Below are 19,291 nucleotides of genomic sequence, written 5' to 3'. Positions count from 1 at the left end.
ATTCTCCAATACTATTGTGCGTGGAAGTCGTAAGCGGGGCAGGAGGGGTCATTACCCCAACAAGATTCCATGAACAGGTCGCATAATTTATTATGGCTCATTTCATATTAAATTTAATTATGCCGTTTGAACATATGTACCTGTTTCATTCACATACGTATCAGTGAAGTCGTCACCGGGGGAACGAATAGGGCTGTAGCCCCCGTGAAATTGGCTTACCTACGTGACAGAAAGTCATAGGGTACACACAGGAAATGGTACAGAAATGGACGGAGAAAGAAAGAAAGAAACAGAATAAATTTATTGTACGGGGTGGTCACAATTCAACTTCCCCTACTCAGAGCCGTCTGGAGCCCATTAGAAGTATCATATCGCGATGAAACTTGCTACAGAGACTATAGTGACCATGGGGAAGCGAATGCCGACAAAAAAAGTACAAGTAGTTCAAATTTTCACCACCAGGTGCAAATGTGGCGCTGAAACAAGAACAACCATAAATCGGACATGAAAAACTTCATTTTGAGTTTGTCAGTACGGCAGTGTTGAATATGCGCGCCTTCAGCGTGAATAACACTTTGCAAGCGTAAGACTGTGGGTTCAATGGCTGCATGAAGAATTTCCAGGGAAAATAACAGAAATAATTTTATAACAATAATTTCGGTTACCTTTTTAAGGGCAGCTCTGTATAATACAGAACAGGTGCCGACTTCAAGACAGAGTAAAACCAAGACAAACACTGTCCCCCACAAATTTACTGAAGAGGGACAGATATGTAATATCGTTTATGTCAATCTTGCCTCCCTAAAATTTATTTGAAGTTAACGCTGTTATAATATAGCATATAGATAAAAAAAAAAAAAACTTTAGTAACTGGGGAAAGTAGTGTGATGACATATGACTTGGCATAGTCTTTTCTCTTTACATAATTCTAGAATAGTTCTCAGAATGTGTTAAATGTATAAACAGCTAGTAATCTGTTCTTTCCTTTACGGATGAGAAGCCGACATTAATTATAATTGTTATTAAATGATAATAAACCTTGTATGTTTAAATATGAAAATATACGTATACGTATAATATTTAAATAAACAGTTTTACTTGAAAAGTTAAGTCACGCATAATAAACGTTTGTAATAAATCTATAGAAAATTGAAATTATACAATACACACACACAAAAAACAACTGTAAAAGTAACTTACTTCCGCTACTTGTTACTTAAGTTATACTCATTTCAAAAAGTAAGTCAATTACAGTTACTCAAAAAAGTATGATACTTATTTGATTGATATATTTATTTTACTCCCCTTTATGGGTCTACACTTTTAAGTGGAGTCCAAACATCTTCCAAAGTGTACCTCTACCGGGGATCGAACCCGGAACTCTTGATTACAAGGAGACAGCATTACCACTATATCATCGGGTAAGCCTAAAGTAAGTTGTAACTGCTTTACAAGTAAGTTATTGCCTCCAAACAATGACGCATATATCAATATAATAACTAAACTAAACAACAACCCAAGGCCTACCAAACAAGTTTCTCATTGACTGACGCGTGGAGTCCCATCGCCGCTGTTTCCTGGCATTTGAGACCACTACGTCTTGTTTTTAAACTGATCCCCGATTGTCCTCACGATGCTGGGTCAGCATCGACATTTAGGGGGCTCCCCCTTGGAATCGAAATTGATTTTACTCTGTCTACTAAAGCAATTGGCCTTGAGAGTAGTGTGACACTTTCGTCAACGACGATACAACTAAGGGAATATGACATGTGGAAATAATTTATTTAGTGATGCCTGATTATGAACGAGCGTACTGCGTAAAATATTAAAATCCCTCTGGTTTGATGACCAGTCCTTGGAGTGGTTCGATCCTACCTAATGAATAGACAGCAACATAAACCAATGTTAGTCATGAGTGTATCGTGTCTGTCAACAAGGTTTCGTATTAAGGTCATATTGAGCGCTGTGACCTTAAATACATTGGTATCGGAAAATATGAGAAAATGAGTTCTTTTTTGCAGTGATAGGGTTCAGATATAACGTCTTCTCGGAAATATCAGCAACTTCTCTTTTTCAAAATCATTCTCTGCTTCACCTTTTCTGACTTTTCTTTCCCACTCACTCACTCTCTTATCCCTTTCGCTCTTTAGTTCTGTGTTTCTTTTCTCTTCGCTCTTCCTTCCTTTCATTCACTCTTTCTTCTCTCTTTTCTACGAGCTCTTTCTCTCTCTTTTTATATTTTCATTTCACTCTTTTTCACTCTCAAGCTTTTCTTTCTGTTACTTCTTTCTACTTGCTTGCTCTCTCTCTCTCTCTTACGTTTCAAATCTTTCTCCCTTTCTGACTGTTTCTTTCTCTCTCTTTTTACTTTGTCTCTTTTTCTCTCTGTCTCTCTCCTTCACACCCACTCTTTCTGTCTTCCTCTCTCTCTCTTCTGTTTCCCCACTTTTCTCGCTAACTCTTACAGTATCGCTTTTCTACTAGTTTTTTCTTTCCCTTACTCACTTTTTGTTTTCCCTCTCTCCTTCTTTCAGTTTCTTTGCCACTCACTCCCTCTCTGTCTATTTTACTTTCTTTCTGTTCCTCTCTCTATCTTACCACTTTTTCTGTATCTTACTCTCTCTCTCTTGCCACACATTCTGTCTTTTCTTTATCTCTTTCCCACTCACTCCTTTCATTTCGCACTCTGAGCTTTTCCGATAGCGTAGTGGCTTGCGTTGTCGTATTGTCATCCAATTGTCACGGGATCGATTCATGGTGGATGCACATTGTAAGGTGGCATACCAATTTAAACTCTAGATCCAGTCCTGATTAGCATAAAGTAGACTGAAAACAACTTTTTTCTTGTCTAGACAGACAAGAAGGCCCATAATCTAGTTTGTATGGCGTCTAATAGTCATGAGGGAGACCCGGGTTCGATTCCTTCGGTGATGAATGTTTTCCATTAATATCCCTGATTATGTTGCTCTAGAAATCGACCAGCCTCTCATTTGAGGCAATCCGAAGTTGGAAGGAGGCTGAAGCGTGTTGCTGATCACGTCCCCTCCGTTATGGCCGAGACCGAGAATGTGTAGAGCTCTACTGCTACACATGATGTGTGCCATCATGTAGATGAATTTATATTTTACAGCGTATCTTGGCCAGGATAGTAGGAAAGAGACGATTAGGCGCTTATACTAAAAGCAAAAGGGTAAACCATTGAAGCACAAGTATTCGTAATACGACTACGTGTTTTTATTAGGACTTTGCCGATACCGATGCCCTATGTATCGATATCTGCCAATACCAGTCAGTGATATCGGCATTGGAAAGTATCGGATTTTATTTTCCGATACCTTTGCGGTATTTTGATTGTTCGCGGGGTCCGCAAAATATTGATTTTGCCCCAATATTATGTGGGGAAAACATTATTTTGTGAATCCATAACAGGAATTTTTGAATATTTAAAGCAAATGTCTCGTAAATTGATGATTTATAATTGGAATGGGATACTCTTCAATAATATCAATCAATATTTAAACAATAAGATTTTCAAGAATCGGTATCGGTGGGTATCGGTAAGAGTATAGGTATCGGTATCGGTTCAAAGAGGTATCGGCTCAGTCCTAGTTTTTATCTTCTCGTTTTGAGAGATTTGTATTGATCGGGAAAAAATATATGATTCGATCTTACTTGTTTTCTTTGTTAGTGTGTGGAGGTCTAAATGCAAGGACGTTACCTAGCAACGAACAATCGACGAACCTAAGTCGCCAAGGGAGATCGAACTCGGGGTCAACCTGAACTCAATTAAGAGAATTTGTTTTGATTGGAGAGGGAGAAGTGTCTTTACTGGGACACCCACTCACCTGCCTTGGATTGCTTTGAAAGAGACGCGCTCAGATTCTTCGGAAAAGGAGGGGGAGGGAGTTGACATACAGTGACAAACTAATTCCTGTGCACGAACTTGGGCTGACAGTTTTCACAATCGAATTGTGTAGGTGGTCAATAGTAAAACTCTTTCTGTGGGGCAAATAAATCGATCGTTAAGGACAAAATAAGTTTCCATGCCACTATTAATAGAGCCTGAATTTGTTTTCTCAAATTAGGATGGCTTTGTTGTAACTTGCCGCCCTGTGATCAAAGGGTCTTTGGTTCGATACTTGGTGGAGATACGTAGCAGTTCTGATCCCGCTTTAAACTGTACGTCCAGTCCCGATTAGCCTATCTGTGCATCGAGTTGACTTTTTTAAAAATAATACCAAACAAGAAGCTCTTTTATTTGAACTCTCTACTTACACGAAAAAAAGTGATGCACGCCGACCTCCGTGACAGAGTGGTTAACACATTCTGCTACAAAGTCAGCGGTCCCGAGTTCGAATCGCGGCCTGGTCGTGGGTGCTCTTTGAAAGTGTCCCTTCATCAATTCATCGTATTGTCACTCATCCTCATCATCGCGATTAGCGAAAAGTGGAAGAAAAGCGATGCATAATAACAAAAAATTAAATCAAATCAAAAACTAATGCATGAGCATTGATATGAGATTATACGTATGAGAATAATGAAGAATGAGCGGATTATCGTACATATGGTACCTTATGTTTCAAACGATATTAAAATCCCCGTAACGTCATGAACACCCTGTATATTAAAGTAATATAATGGAAACAATTAGTTATATTTATGTTTAGTGCTGAAATAACATAGTGTTAGAACTATTTAATGCAGAGTGGATGCTAAGGTAGTGTCTCATGAGAGGCAGTTTAAGTGTCGTGGTTCTGCGCTTAGTGACAAAAAAAGGTGAATAGCGGATCAGCTAGGTATTTTGGCATCCTAGGCAGCATTGTGGTTTGAGCCCCCCCTTTCTCCCCTCATGCTCCTCCCTCACTTCCAAGCACCGACATTTTCTATGATGATTACATAAATTTCGTACAAGTTTAAATGAGGAAACAAAGATAAACTCAGTAAAAATAATAATATACCCAATGTCGGCGGCGGTGTGGTTAGCACATTGCGCTACGATGGCATGGGTCCCGGGTTCGAATCCCGCCTTGTCATTGGTGTCCTTTGAGAGTGTCCCTTCATCATCATCACTAATACTCATCATCGCCATTAGCCAAATGTGGTAGAAAAGCGAAGCTAAATAATAAAAAAATCAAATATAAATATATGTTGTTTTAAAGATTCGTAAAAGTCTGCGAAATCAACCTCATAATTGAAAATTATTTCTGATAGAAATCTTTTCGTGACGTGGTCGAACAATGAACGTCATGTAGCGAGTTGAAAGATGACACCTAATTTCACGTGATGACGCCCCAAAGGAAGTACCTAGGGGCAGGGTTGTTGAAGGTCCAGGAACCCGTATATTCTAATGGATTCTATTGGGTTCCGCTGCAGGACCGGAACCTTTTTTCTCGCACAATTTAAATTCGATTTAAGTTGATTATTGTTTAATTGAAAAAAGTGTTGCTGGACCATATTTTAATTGTTTCTGAAAAAAGTTCATGGACCGAATTTAAATTCTTCCGAAAAAAAAAGGTTCCTGGACCGAATTGAAATTCATCCGGAAAAAAGGTTCCTGGACGGTATTTAAATTGATCTGGAAAAAGGTTTCAGGACCGTATTTAAATTGATCCGGGATTATAGGTTCCTGGACCGAATTTAAATTGGTTCGGAAAAAGGTTCCTGGACCGTATTTAAATTCATCCAGAAAAAAAGATTCCTGGACCGAATTGAAATACTTTACAGATAAAAAGGTTCTTAAAGGTCCAGAACCCATTCATGTGTGCTGATTTTCTCTCCTGGACCGGAATTGAATTTAGTTAAAATTCGTGAACATTTAACAACCCTGCCTAGGGGTCACTTCATTACTTGATGGGAACAAGGGTCGATACCACCTTGTACAAGGTTGTATCAAAAAGTAAGTTGAATTTGTCTGTAAAACCCAGAGTTTTTTGTGGAGCTAATTAAATTTTTTGTATGTGTCAGATACCAAGGTGATGCAAGTCTGACGGCAATTACAGTCTTCTACGTCAACCCGTCTGGTACCTAGAGCAATTCAAAGATGGCGCAATGACTCCAACATTACTCCAAGGAGGAGGTGCGCAGTGTTATTCGTTTTTTATGGGTCAAGGAAAACAAACCATCTGAAATTCATCGAGAATTGTTGGAGGTCTATGGAGAGAGTGTTATGTCGCAGAAAAAGTGTATGTGTGGTGTAACTCATTTGCAAGTGGTAGTAGTAGTGTGACAGATGATGACAGAAGTGGCAGACCAGCAACGTCCATCACCGACGGCAATGTGTGAGACGTGGATGCGATGATTCGTGAAGACAGAAGAGTCAGGTTGGATGACATTGCTGATGCATTGAACATCTCATATGGTTCGGTGAGGAGTATCGTCCACGACCAACTTGCGCGCTGGGTGCCCAAAAATCTGAGTGAGGACCAAAAACACCACCGAATGGGCATTTCCCTGACCCACCTCACACGATATGCCCACGAAGGCTGTGGTTTATATGTCGAATTTTAGTGTGATACCATGTGTCAAACATACTACAGTTTTTCAATAAATCGAAAATTCACCTTACTTTTTGATACAGCTAGTATCCATTTTCCTCTGACAAGTGTACAATTCTCCGTTGCATATTCAGACTTTGTTGTCTTAAAAGACATGTGGATGGCGCCCTGCGCTTCCCCCCCCCCCCCCCCCCGTCTACCCATCGTTACGGACCTGAAGCGGGGTGACGTATCATTGTGATCCCCGTCTCGTTAAGCCTAAAGCTATACAAAAGTAATGTTAAATGATTAAATACAAAGTAACAAAGCAGGCAAATGGCTTAATTGAGCATTTCTTTCCCTTTCAGTTCGAGAGGAACACCGATCCGTACAGCGAAGACCACGGCCTTGTGTTCCGAGCCTTCATGTCGCTGTTCCAGATGCTACAGAAGCGAAGCGACATTCACTTCGTCCTCAAGGCTTCCTTCCTGGAAATCTACAACGAAAAGGTACGTCAATGCACGAGTTTATCCGAAGTTTTCATTTTGGAGGAGGGAGTTGAGTTTGTATTTAGGGGGATGTAAAACTTAAATTTAGAGAAAAAATTACAATAAATTGAACCTTCGTGAAAAATTTATGGAAAGTTGAGGACATGATGGGGTGTTAGGGGTGAGTAAGGGGCTGTTGGAGGTGGGTGGATAAAATCACCACATCAAAGTTCCTCAGTGTTTCGTTCCCAGGACCTTCTCTGAACGTTCCACACCCTCGTAAACAACTGACCAGCAACTGCTGGTCTACGTCACAGTGTTGCCACAACGAGAATGCGCAATTTTCCGTTTAAATGTGCAAACGTTCTCTTCTCATCCAAAATGGCGGTCATGATACTTCATATATTATTATTATTACTAATAGTAGTAGTAGTAGTATGATTTCTTCAGTAGTAATAGTATGATTACTATTTCTACTGAAGAAATTACTAATTCATAGAAATTTTGAACGGATAAAGATTGTCATTGATAGGAAATTGTACGCTTGATGAAATACGCACATTATACACACAATATGAAAAATTCCTTAGAACTTAGAGCTACCCTAGCTATATATATTATACATGTAGCTATATATGAGACACATACTAAAATATATGGAAAACATAAACATGGATATTTTTTCCAAAAATTAACAGTATTCCCCTTTTTCTACGTACTTTTAACTGCCTCCCCGATGACGCAGTGGTAGCGTCGTCACCTTGTAATCAAGCAGTCCCGGGTTCGATACCCGATGGAGGCACAGTGGTTTGCATTCCACTTTAAACTGTAGGTCCAGTCCGATTAGCCTTTCTGTGCCCATCAATCAATCAACGTACGTTTATCAATTAATTTTCCTAATTGTAATTGTGATTGCAAATGCCCAAAATTGGGTGTGTATAACAGTAGATATCACTGAAAGAAAATCACAGTGTTCTAGAACATGAAAAGTTTCATATTTTTGAAGAATTTGAAAACAGAGTTTCAAAATTTGTAAGGTAAAGCTGGTGAATAATTTCACGCAAAACACCAGAAGTATATATATTTTATTCTTTTGTTGCCAGTTAACGTATAAAAATAGTGTGCCTTTTCGTGTCAGAAATATAAATGAATTTCCCAAAAAGCAAGTCCTGCCTTATTCCCATTTCATTCAGGGAAACTTCTCTGTCGATTATTAAGAGGAAAACGACGGTTTTCCTGTCACTGGTGACAAGTTTATTTCTTATTTTTTTGTTAAAGAAATGAAGTTTCTAATATTGGAGTTCCCAGGTGCTTTCTTCAACGAACTATATTGGCTCCTTCTTTCTTCTACCTCGCGTGTTAATGTCCAATATTTCACAACAATGCGAGCCCGCTTCTCGTGACCATGACACTCCGGTAAATATTTGTTTCCCGCCAAGCTTGGTTTCTCCTATAAAACCTTTCTCCCTATACACTCAGCGGCATAGCAAGCGGTTGTTAGTGGTGATAAGTGTCGCTGCATTATGCCGTTCGAGTGAACACTACTATATGGTCACCTCTTCCTTTTTCTCTTCCTCTCTTTATCACTATTTCACTTTTTTCTTTCATGTGTCCATCCTTTCTTTCTCTGTTCGCCACTATTTCACTTTTTATTTCTTTGTTTCCATCCTTTTTCTTTCTTCCTTTGTTTTCTTTCTCTCTTTGTAAGTATTTCACTTTTCCTCCTTTGTTCCCATCTTTTTCTTTCTTCCTTTTTTCTTTCTATCTTTTCCCACTATTTCACCTTTTCTTACATTGTTTCCATCATTTATCTTTCTTCCTTTGTTTTTCTTTCTCTCTTTTCCCACAATTTCACTTTCATTCCTTTGTTACTCTTTCTCTTTTCCCACTATTTCACTTTTTCTTCCTTTGTTTCCATCCTTTCACTTTCTCCCTTTGTTTTTCTTTCTCTTTTCTCAATATTTCACTTTTTCTTCCTTAGTTTCCATCCTTTGTTTTCCTTCCTTTGTTATTTTTTTCTTTTTCCCACTATTTCACTTTTCTTCCTTTGTTTTTCTTTCTCTTTTCCCACTATTTTACCTTTTCTTACATTGTTTCCATCCTTTGTCTTTCTTCCTTCGTTTTCTTTCTCTTTTCTCACTATTTCACTTTTTCTTCCTTCGTTTCCATCCTTTCACTTTCTTCCTTTGTTTTCTTTCTCTCTTTGTCACTATTTTACTTTTTCTTCCTTTGTTTCCATTCTTTGTCTTTCTTTCTCTCTTTGCTACTATTTCACTTTTCCGTCCTTTGTTTCCATCCTTTCTCTTTCTTCCATTGTTTTCGTTCCTCTCTCTCTGCCACTATTTCACTTTTCTTCCTTTGTCTCAATCCTTTCTTTTTCTTCCTTCCATCCTTTCTCTTTCTTTTTTGTTTTATTTCTGTCCTGTTCGCTATTTACTGTATCTCTCCTACTTTTTCTGTGTCTATTTTCCTTACTTACCCGATTAGCCTCTAACACAGTGATCTTCAACCCGCGCTGCTCTAGCTGTTATTTAGCGGCCCGCTAAAACCCGTAATGAAATAAAATAATAAATGAAAAATGCGAACCAGTGAACTCAAAATATGTGGAAGAGTCACAATTCCTTGTTCTTTACAACCATACCCTATTCATACTTACGCCTGCAAACGCTGCGAAGTTTCGAAAAAACATATCGCGGTTGTTCCACCTTATAGAATTTCATGTTCTTGAATAATGCCTTCTCTCTACCGATTGGCGTAGCCAGGCTTTGGCTCATCGAGCGCAAGCCCCTGCAGAAGTATTCCAGACTCACATTGATCCAAAATTATTTTTTTTTTTACAGAAACAAAAGTAACAAATTATTTTATGGATTTCGGGATGATGTTATCGAAAATGAAAGTAACTGTTATTGATTTGCTATGTAACTGCAACCACCCACAAATGTTGTATCGTATGACCCATACGTACGGATCTTCTTTATCGCAATCGCCATTACATGGAAAAACATTAATCCTTGTCCGAAGTTTCTAAGTGATTACAATGACATCCTAAACACATTTTTCAATTATACTGAGTGACGAAATGACGTCAATTTACTATTTTACGTAATTTCTAGCGTTTCTTGCGAATTTTGTTTTCTTCTCCTGTTCTTTTGTCAGTGATTATGATTAACTTTCACAAGAATCACCACTATTAATTCTATTACAGACTATTATTTTTAATATTAATTTCTCCTCATTCAAACCAGATACGTCGTCACCACGAGGGGTGAGGTTGGGCGCCAATCCACTGAAAAATGTGTTTACATGAGGAATTTTAAAAAAAACACAAGGAATCATTCTAATATGACGGTTAATTGTTTACGTTGGATCATAGTTACATAGACAAAAGAAGAGAGAGAGAAGACAGAAAAGAAGATTGAGTTTTTGTTTGGACAAATGGGCTAATCGAGACTGGACCTACAGTTTATAGTGGGATCCGAACAAGTGCTTCCACCAAGGTATCGAAGCCCGTGACCCCTTTATTACAAGGCGACGACGGGAAGTCACACGAATAAGATTATATATATAAGAGAGAGACGGGGTGGATAATTAGGTACAGAAACGAAAAAAAACTAGAGAATGGGAGAGAAAATGGAAAAGGCAATGAGAATGAAAGGTGAAAGGCGGGAATGAAATAACAAAGAAAAACGGAGTAAAGGAGAATCAAGGAAAGAGAAATAAAAAGAAAGAAACGAGAACAAGAAAAATAAAAAAAATGAAGCACTGGAAGAGAATGAGAGAGAAGATAAAGGAAATGAAGGAGAAAGAAACACAAATTGAAGACAGGGATGGAAGGAAACGAGAGGCAAATATATGAGAAAGAGAAGCAAGGGAAGAAAATTAAGAATAAAAGATTGAATCCTTTGACTACTAAAACAGCCAATTTAAAATCCACCCTTAAGTCCAACGAAACTTACAGCAAGGAAAGAAACCTTTAGGCCGTCGATGCCGAAAGACTTTCCCCTATAAATCTTTCATTAAGACCTACGGAGATCATCATTAAAATGTAATTAAATAAATAATCGTAAAATGTCGAGCTGTGCCTCCCACATACATGAAAGGGAGAGAATCTCGTTCACGTATTCCTTTATACAAAGAAAGTGCTTTTCAAGAATGGCCATGCAACAGCTTTTGCATGTCTCATGGAGAGTAGGAAATAAACATTTCCTTGCGTGGTCCAGGAAGGCTCGTGGCGTGACCGCTATCTCAATGCAGACGGAATCTTTGAAACCGCACGCACCGCTTGTCGAACTCGGTGAACCTTGGTTCTTTGCCAGTGAACCCTGGTTACTCTATTAATATGTGTTATGCATGAGAACTGAGAAGATTAGATGTTTTGAAGTTTTCGATGTTTTCGAAAGAAAAGTAAGCTCGAATTTGGCACCAACGATGTCGACCTATGGGCTAAACCTTCGATATCTGGGCTCCCAGATCAAGGATGATAGCGAGACGAGAAACCTTGTAAAATATTATTTATTTATTATCTTCAACAGAGGTATATCCTCCAATGACAGAAGGCGTACATAATAATAATAATGAATAGTAATTACATAATTACAATACAGCGACAGTTAACAATAGATAACATAAGTAATCAAGTCACAAATTGTATTCATTACATAAATATAGACATACAGAACAATTTCCAATTAGGATAAAGATAACAATATATAATCTTAAATATAAATACATTTATTATACAGGGTGGCTCAATAAGTCACTTAACACCCCCAGTACAAGGCCACTGCAGCGCGCAACATGGAAATGGTGATGACCAATCGTTATCAAGCCAAGGGGGAACCACATTGACGCCACCCACACGGTCGGTGGCCATCTTGATGTCCGCCATCTTGAATTCAACTTCAGAATTTTAAATGGGAAGGGGGGTTGTGCGACATATCAAAATGGGCTAGAATTTCTCGAGAAATGCAATGGTGAAGGTTTTTTTTTTACGTATCTTTAACCAGTAAAAAGTTATGACTGAATTCTTGTACCAATTTGCTCCTTTTCGAGGTGTTAGAAAAATGCCTTAAAATTTGTTTAGCGCTTCGGTAATGCATCGAGATCAAAGTGACGTCTATGGAGAGACGTTCGCATGCCATTGCACATTATTTTAATCGGATACATCCATGAAGAGCTGTGCATTATGAATGGTTGTCGCGAACAATTTACAGTGTGACGCTTCCATTGAATTAAAAGTCCTTCACAGTGACAAGGCTAATGTTTATGTTCATAAGGAAGTTTATAAACAGAATATTCGATGATTTTTATCTGATAACTAACTTTGGACAAAAACTGGTTCATAACGTTCCCATAAGTGTTCTGTTGTTCTTCCCTATTGAAAAAACTCTGTAAAAAGTACCTTCTTCCATAAGCAAGGATGAAGAAACCTGTTTATTTAACAAATCCAAGTAGCCCTAAGCATTTAAGGTTCCGTTGATGGAAAATTGACTAACCAATCGTGTTCCACACAGCACGCCACACCATTAACTTGCCAGCACTAACCATTCAGCTTTGATCTGTCGAAAATGGGTTATCAGATAAAAATCATCGAATTTTCTGTTTATGAACTTCCTTATGAAATTTTAAGGCATTTTTCTAACACCTCGAAAAGGAGCAAATTGGTACAAGAATTCAGTCATAACTTTTTACTGGTTAAAGATACGTAAAAAAAAAACCTTCACCATTGCATTTCTCGAGAAATTCTAGCCCATTTTGATATGTCGCACAACCCGCTTCTCATTTAAAATTCTGAAGTTGAATTCAAGATGGCGGACATGTGACGTTCACAAGTCAATCATTTGCACGATTACATTTCGTTCATAATTATTTGAAACTAAAACGCGAAGGTGAAGATACAACTTCTATGGGTCTATATATTAGTGAAATAACTGAGCAATAAGTTCACTATTACCTATATTTCCATTTTTGTCACACACATTACCACATAATGACTATTGATTCTCGTTGCTATAGCAACGTTAGAATTCCAAATATTTCGTTTATACAGCATATAGTGCAATGGATAACATAAAACATAATTAACGTTGTACAAAGTAATAATTATACATTTTTTTAAACGTTAAAAATAAAGTGATTTTTATAATATGGAATTAATAATTTCAATAAACATATAATTATATTGTGCGGATTCACAGGACCGTCACAACATTCCCCTCCTCCGGGAAAATGAAAACTACGAAACAACGAGGAGGAGTTTTCATTTATAAATCAGTCAGATGTGTATCAACATAACTACAACAAAGTTACAAATGGACAATATTATCTGACATTCGACAACAACGTGCACATAAACAGATTTGTGCCTAACAGGTAATAACAAATCAGAACATAATACAACATTCAATTGTACAAAATAATAAACAGAATGGTTTCATTTTTCAAGTATCTACTATCATAAATTTAATTCTCAGACAAGAGTTGATTCCTCTTTTCTTCCGAACAGTTAAACACTCGAAGATTTGAAAAATTCACCTTGTCATAATATTGCTGGTTCATTGTGTAAAGAATTGCATTATTGTCCTTAATTTCCTTGACAAGGAATGGCCCAATATACAAGTTGAACAATTTATGAATCTGGCTGTTAATTTTGGAACTAACTTGCCTATTTTTTATCATAACCAAATCTCCTGTTTGAAGTTTGATCGAGTTCAATGCATTCTTAATCTTCCTACTTCTAGATTGTCTAGTCCTGATTTCTGCTAAAAACAATTTGCGTTTCCATGGCAAAGATTTAATTTGTTCTGGCCAGCTGATTTCTTCAAATATTGAGTCCTTCATATCTTCATGTAAGAAAAGTTCACTAGGAGATAACCCGGTAACTGAAGAGCATGAATGATTTAATAACTGAATAATAGAACTTATTTTTGGATACCAACTGGTGTGATTATCATTGCATAATAATCGCAGTAATCTAACAATCTCCTTATTGTACCTCTCAATATGATTAGATTTCGGATTGTATGTAGTGGTAGTAATATGCTTAATTTTCCTTGAATCCATGTAGGCTTTCCACTGATTTGATGTAAATTGGCTTCCACAATCTGATAATAATACATTGCATACAGGGTAATGTTTAAAATATTGTTCTTCAAAACGATTGATAATTTCCCTGGCAGTCGCTTTTCTTAACGGATAAATCATAACAAACTTTGACATAACGTCTACAATTGTGAGGAGATATTCATATGTACGTGATCTTGGTAATTTTCCGATTAAATCAATAGAGAGGAAATCGTGTGGTTGGTGAGAAACGACGTGATATTCATCTCTCCGCAACGGCCGACCTACAATCTTTGTTCGTGCACATTCTAAGCAATCTTTCAGGTAATTTCTAATTGATTTTCTCATGTACGGCCAAAAATATGCCCTTCTACAAGCTGCTAAAACCTTCTGATAACCAAAATGTCCATTTAAATCATGCATTTTGTGCAATACCAAAGGTATAAGCTCACGTGGCACTACAAGTTTACAAATTTCATCTGAATTGGGTTTATAAAACAGAATTTTGTTGTGAAGAAAATACTTTGAGAAGTCTTTATCAGTTGTACTATCTTCCAGGTGAGAAATTATATTATTGCATTTTTCATCCGCTCGTTGAGCTTTTAACCAAATAGAATAAGTATCATCTTGTGAATCTTCCACAATTACTTGATTGATATATAATTTATCATCAAGTGCAGAATAAGAAGTACAAGGCGGAAATCTGCTCAACGTATCAGCAATATTATTCGAAACTCCTGGGACATGATATAACGTGAAATCAAAACACTGCAGTTTGAGAGCCCATCTCGTAAGACGAGAATTAAGTGATTGTGCAGTTTTAAGCCAAGACAACGACTTATGATCTGAATATAAGTTGAAATCAGTTCCTTTAAGATATATTGCAAATTTCTCCAGAGCAAATAATATAGCTAAACATTCCAATTCGTGTGTACTATATGTAATCTCTGCTCCTCTAAGAGAACGACTGCCATATTGTATGACACGAATTTCATCATTATCAATTTGCCAAAGTACACAACCCAATCCTTTCTGGCTTGCATCAACAGAAACACAAAACCTCAACTCAAAGTCGGGTTGACTCAATGCTGGTGCTGAAATTAGAGCATTCTTTAATAACAAGAAAGCTTCTTGACACTGAGGTGTCCAATAAAATGGCACATTCTTGCGTAAAAGATGATATAATGGACTAGCGATATCTGAAAATCCCTGTATAAAACGATTCCTCCAATTTGCCAGTCCTAAAAATTTGCGAAGTGACTTTTTGTTTTGAGGAACAGGAAACTGTAGAATAGCTGAGTCTTTATCATGATCGACCTTAATCTCGGAACCAGACACCACATGACCCAAAAACTTAATTTCCGTTTGGAAAAATTTGCATTTGGCAAATTTTAAGGACATGTTCGTCTTCTGCAATGTCTGTAGAACATAATCAAGATGTTCAAAATGTTTCTCTATTGTTGGGCTAAATATTAAAATGTCATCCACATATATCATTAGAAATGAATGAGTCTCTGGTCCAAACACCTTATTCATTCTTTCAACAAAAACAGAAACAGCTGATTTTATACCAAATGGCAAGTAACAAAACACGTGCTGTCGTCCTCGATACGAAAAAGCTGTGTACTTATATGAGTCGGGCGTAAGTGGTATTTGAAAATATCCACAGGAGAGATCACTCGAAGAAAAATATCTTGCACCCTTAAAATGTTGAAGTAGCTCGTTTATCGGTTCAACATGGGTAAGTGGTGAAATTACATGTTGGTTTAGGCGACGAAAATCCACCACTGGACGCCACTCACCATTAGATTTTGGGACGATATGTACTGGGTTTAAATAAGGCGAAGACATCTCTCTAATTATTCCCCAGGCTTTCCATTTCTCTAGTTCCCTTTCTAACGCTGCTCTTTTGGCGAACGGTACCGGATATATAGGTGCCTTGATTGGTTCCTTTGTGTCTAGTTCAATTTGATAAGGTTCTACGAATGCAGATCGGGGTCGATCAGAAAACAAACTATGATATTCTATTATTAGATTCTCAAGCTGAGACTGCTGCTCCGTGTTGAGTGATTCACACGACCGCACCTTCGTTGTGATCTGATCTAGAGAAACGACAAGTAAATTTTCTGCTTCTTTAACTATAGTAACTTCCTGCATCTGGCAGCGATCCCTATCAGTTGTGATTTTGCTAGAGTTAAATGGCTGAACCAATTCGGAACCAGTGGACGCCATCAAACTAATTTCGTTTCTTCTAAAATCGAGTACAGCTTTGTATTGCCTTAAAAATGGTATTCCGAGAATTAATTCAGCATGCAGTTGCTTCAATACGAACATCTCCAAAGTAAAAACTTCCGAGTTAATTGAAATACTTATAATCTTCCGACCAGCAACACGAAACTTCTGATGTCCTGCAAACGGCAATAACTTAAGTTGATCCACTGTATCCAGTTTGGCACTCGGAATAATTGATTTTATACTGCACCATAATTCATAACTGACTAAATTACACTGGCTTCCACTGTCGATGACACACTGTATAGTAATACCGCAAACTGTTCCTGTGATCAGAGGTTGATCAGTAATAGGAGTAGGTATACCAGTATCATTTAAAATCCAAGTAGGTTCATCTTCGTACCAATCTAATTGAAAAAATATTGAAAGCGGATAACAATGATCAACTTCAGATAAAACGGAATTACTTAATACAGCATACTGACAAGTTGTGCCTATATTATCACTACGATATGATTTAGATGGACCCTCCATTATGTTAGTGCGAGCAAACTGGTCCACGTTCACCCGCGACGTTCGTTTAATGTTGCTTCAGGGACAGAAGAAATGAACTGTTTACAAGAAGTTTCTCTTGGATCGAAAGATGGAGCATTTTCATTTAATGGAGTATTCGCCACTGCAGTTGCATTGCAACTGTTTCCCGTTGACAACTGAGAAGACGAATATCCGCAATTGGCACATACACTGCATGGTTGGAATGAGTGGAAATTATTGTTAGAGAACTGAGAGTTAGGACGCAGTGTAAATTGCTGTTGTTCTTGCTCGTTTCTGGCATTGAAACTGTTGCTCATAAATCTACCATTATTGTTGAAGTATCGTGAGCTTTGTGGACTTCTATTTTGCCGGAAATTTTGAGTTCCTGCACCATTACGTCTGTAACGATTATATGGTCTGTTAGTTAGGTTAGGTTTCCCAAAATTATTATTTCTATTAAATATCATCGTCTTCTGGCTGGAGTTTGATTGTTGGTTTTCAGCAACAAACGGAACATCTGTACGTGGAATCTTATTTCTTTTATTTTCATCGCTAGAGGAAACAAAATGAACAGTATCATTAGGTCTTACGTTACGTCTTGAACCTTGATTTCCATTAGGTTCATCATCGTTCACAAACGATGAACTTTTAGCGACACTCTGAACTCTCAGTTTTCCCCTTGCACTATTATTGTCGGTAAAACTTTTAGAATTATTCCCATCATGTCGGAAATTTTTTTCACGTACATTATCATGAACATTAAAACTCTTGTTTGATCTTGAATTCACTAAATCCAACCTCTTTAGTAACGCAATTACATCATCCATTTTAACTAATCTAGCAGCTAATATTGTTTGTGCAATAGATGTGGGCAACTGATTGATTAAAATATCAATAACTTCTGCATCATTCGGACGATCAACTAAATTATAATATGCCGAATGCGTACGAATAGCAAAAACTTCCATACTACTCGTCGATTTAGGATCATATTTACGACTTCTAAGTTCAGATAATTGAGCCTGAGTTAACGAATAAGACGTGTAGTGATTCAGAAATTCGTCAACAAACTGTTTGTATGATGTAAACGAATCAACATGAGTATTATACCAACCTTCTGCAGGTCCTTGAAAACAATTAGTAATACATTCAAGCCTTTGCATGTCAGGAACTTGCAGTAAGTCTAAGTAGGACGTTAAAGTTTTAATAAACTTACGTGGGCTTGATTTTTCAGGATCTCCAGAATATTTAGGAAGAACAGTAAGTTCATTCAATCTTACCAACCGTCGAGGTTCTTGAGTAAGCGAACGCATACAATTGTCAGGATAATCACATCGATGACTCTGCGGATTTGCTGACTTTTGGTTTACTTGCCTCTTTCTTTCCTGACCAGAACCATCAGAATATAAAGAACGGGTTGATTGACAAAACTTGTTAGTATTACTAGTTCTCACTCGATTATTTCTAGAACGTTTGTGTCTTTGTGAAGCAATGCGATTGTGTTCATCATCAGAAACATCACACGCTGAAGAATCAGATGATTTAGGAGAGGTTAGGTTCCGTGCAGGAATACCAGGTTGACAGTTACTATTCACATGAGAACTGTAAACTTGTACAGGATTACTTGATTCAACATTAGTCGAAATATTAGATGTTAACTTAGTAATATTTTCCTCACATGCTTCCACGCGCTTAGTTATTTCGTCCTTGCTCACAACGGCTTCAAGTCTTTGAACTTGCCGAGACAACCCTGAAACATTGTTCTGGCATTCTGTAATCTGATCATTCAATCCAGTAAGTTTATCAGAATTCTCTGTACAAGTAGTGTTGACTTCCTCGATTTTCTCTGTTAGTCCTTGCACTTCTCTTTCCATTTCCTGATGTAATGAACGTGTTGCTAATTTGCAGGACTCTGCAACTTCAGCTAATTCCTTTCGTAACGATGTACTCAATTCGTGGAAGTCAAGCTTGAGTAGTTGCTGTGAATTTTGAATTTCCTGTTGAGATTCCCTGACTTTTGTAAACTCAAGCTGTTGAGACTCTTGAGTTTGCCTCATTTTTGTAAACTCAAGCTGTTGAGACTCTTGAGTTTGCCTCATTTTTGTAAACTCAAGCTGTTGAGACTCTTGAGTTTCCCTAATTTTTGTAAATTCCATCTGTTGTGACTCGCTGATTTTTCTTAACTCTGCCAGCAGATCAAACATTTGAAAAGGAACATTACTTTGCCCCGTTGACGTCTCTGCCAACACAGAAGGACGAATGTCAATTTCTTGAACATTTTCTTGACTTCTTTTCCATTGCACAAAAGCTTCAATACTGAACGGATCATAAGATGGATCACAATCTCTACAGAAATAATTTTCATTTAACTGGTATAATTCCCAATGCTTATCGGACAAACCCAAACATTGTAAATGATACCAATGGCCACAATTTTCACAAGCTACCAACCTTTCCTTGTCGGGATCTTTGCAGCACTTCACCATATTCATGGCACCATTC

General features: G+C 37.5%; 1 protein-coding gene across 2 annotated transcripts in view; it reads left to right on the top strand.

Annotated features, from left to right (window-relative positions):
- The window catches only part of LOC145989466 (kinesin-like protein KIF12), a 314,209-nt gene that overhangs the window by 144,096 nt on the left and 150,822 nt on the right, over nucleotides 1–19,291 (top strand). For both annotated transcript variants that reach the window (XM_083124813.1, XM_083124814.1), the window contains exon 5: nucleotides 6,842–6,982. In XM_083124813.1, the coding sequence (XP_082980939.1) occupies nucleotides 6,842–6,982 (141 nt within the window). The remainder of the gene's footprint in view (nucleotides 1–6,841; nucleotides 6,983–19,291) is intronic.

The sequence above is a fragment of the Lepisma saccharinum genome, chromosome 6 (assembly GCF_977018435.1).
Source record: "Lepisma saccharinum chromosome 6, izLepSacc3.1, whole genome shotgun sequence".
Taxonomy (NCBI): domain Eukaryota; kingdom Metazoa; phylum Arthropoda; class Insecta; order Zygentoma; family Lepismatidae; genus Lepisma; species Lepisma saccharinum.
This window is presented reverse-complemented; position numbering and strand designations above follow the sequence as displayed.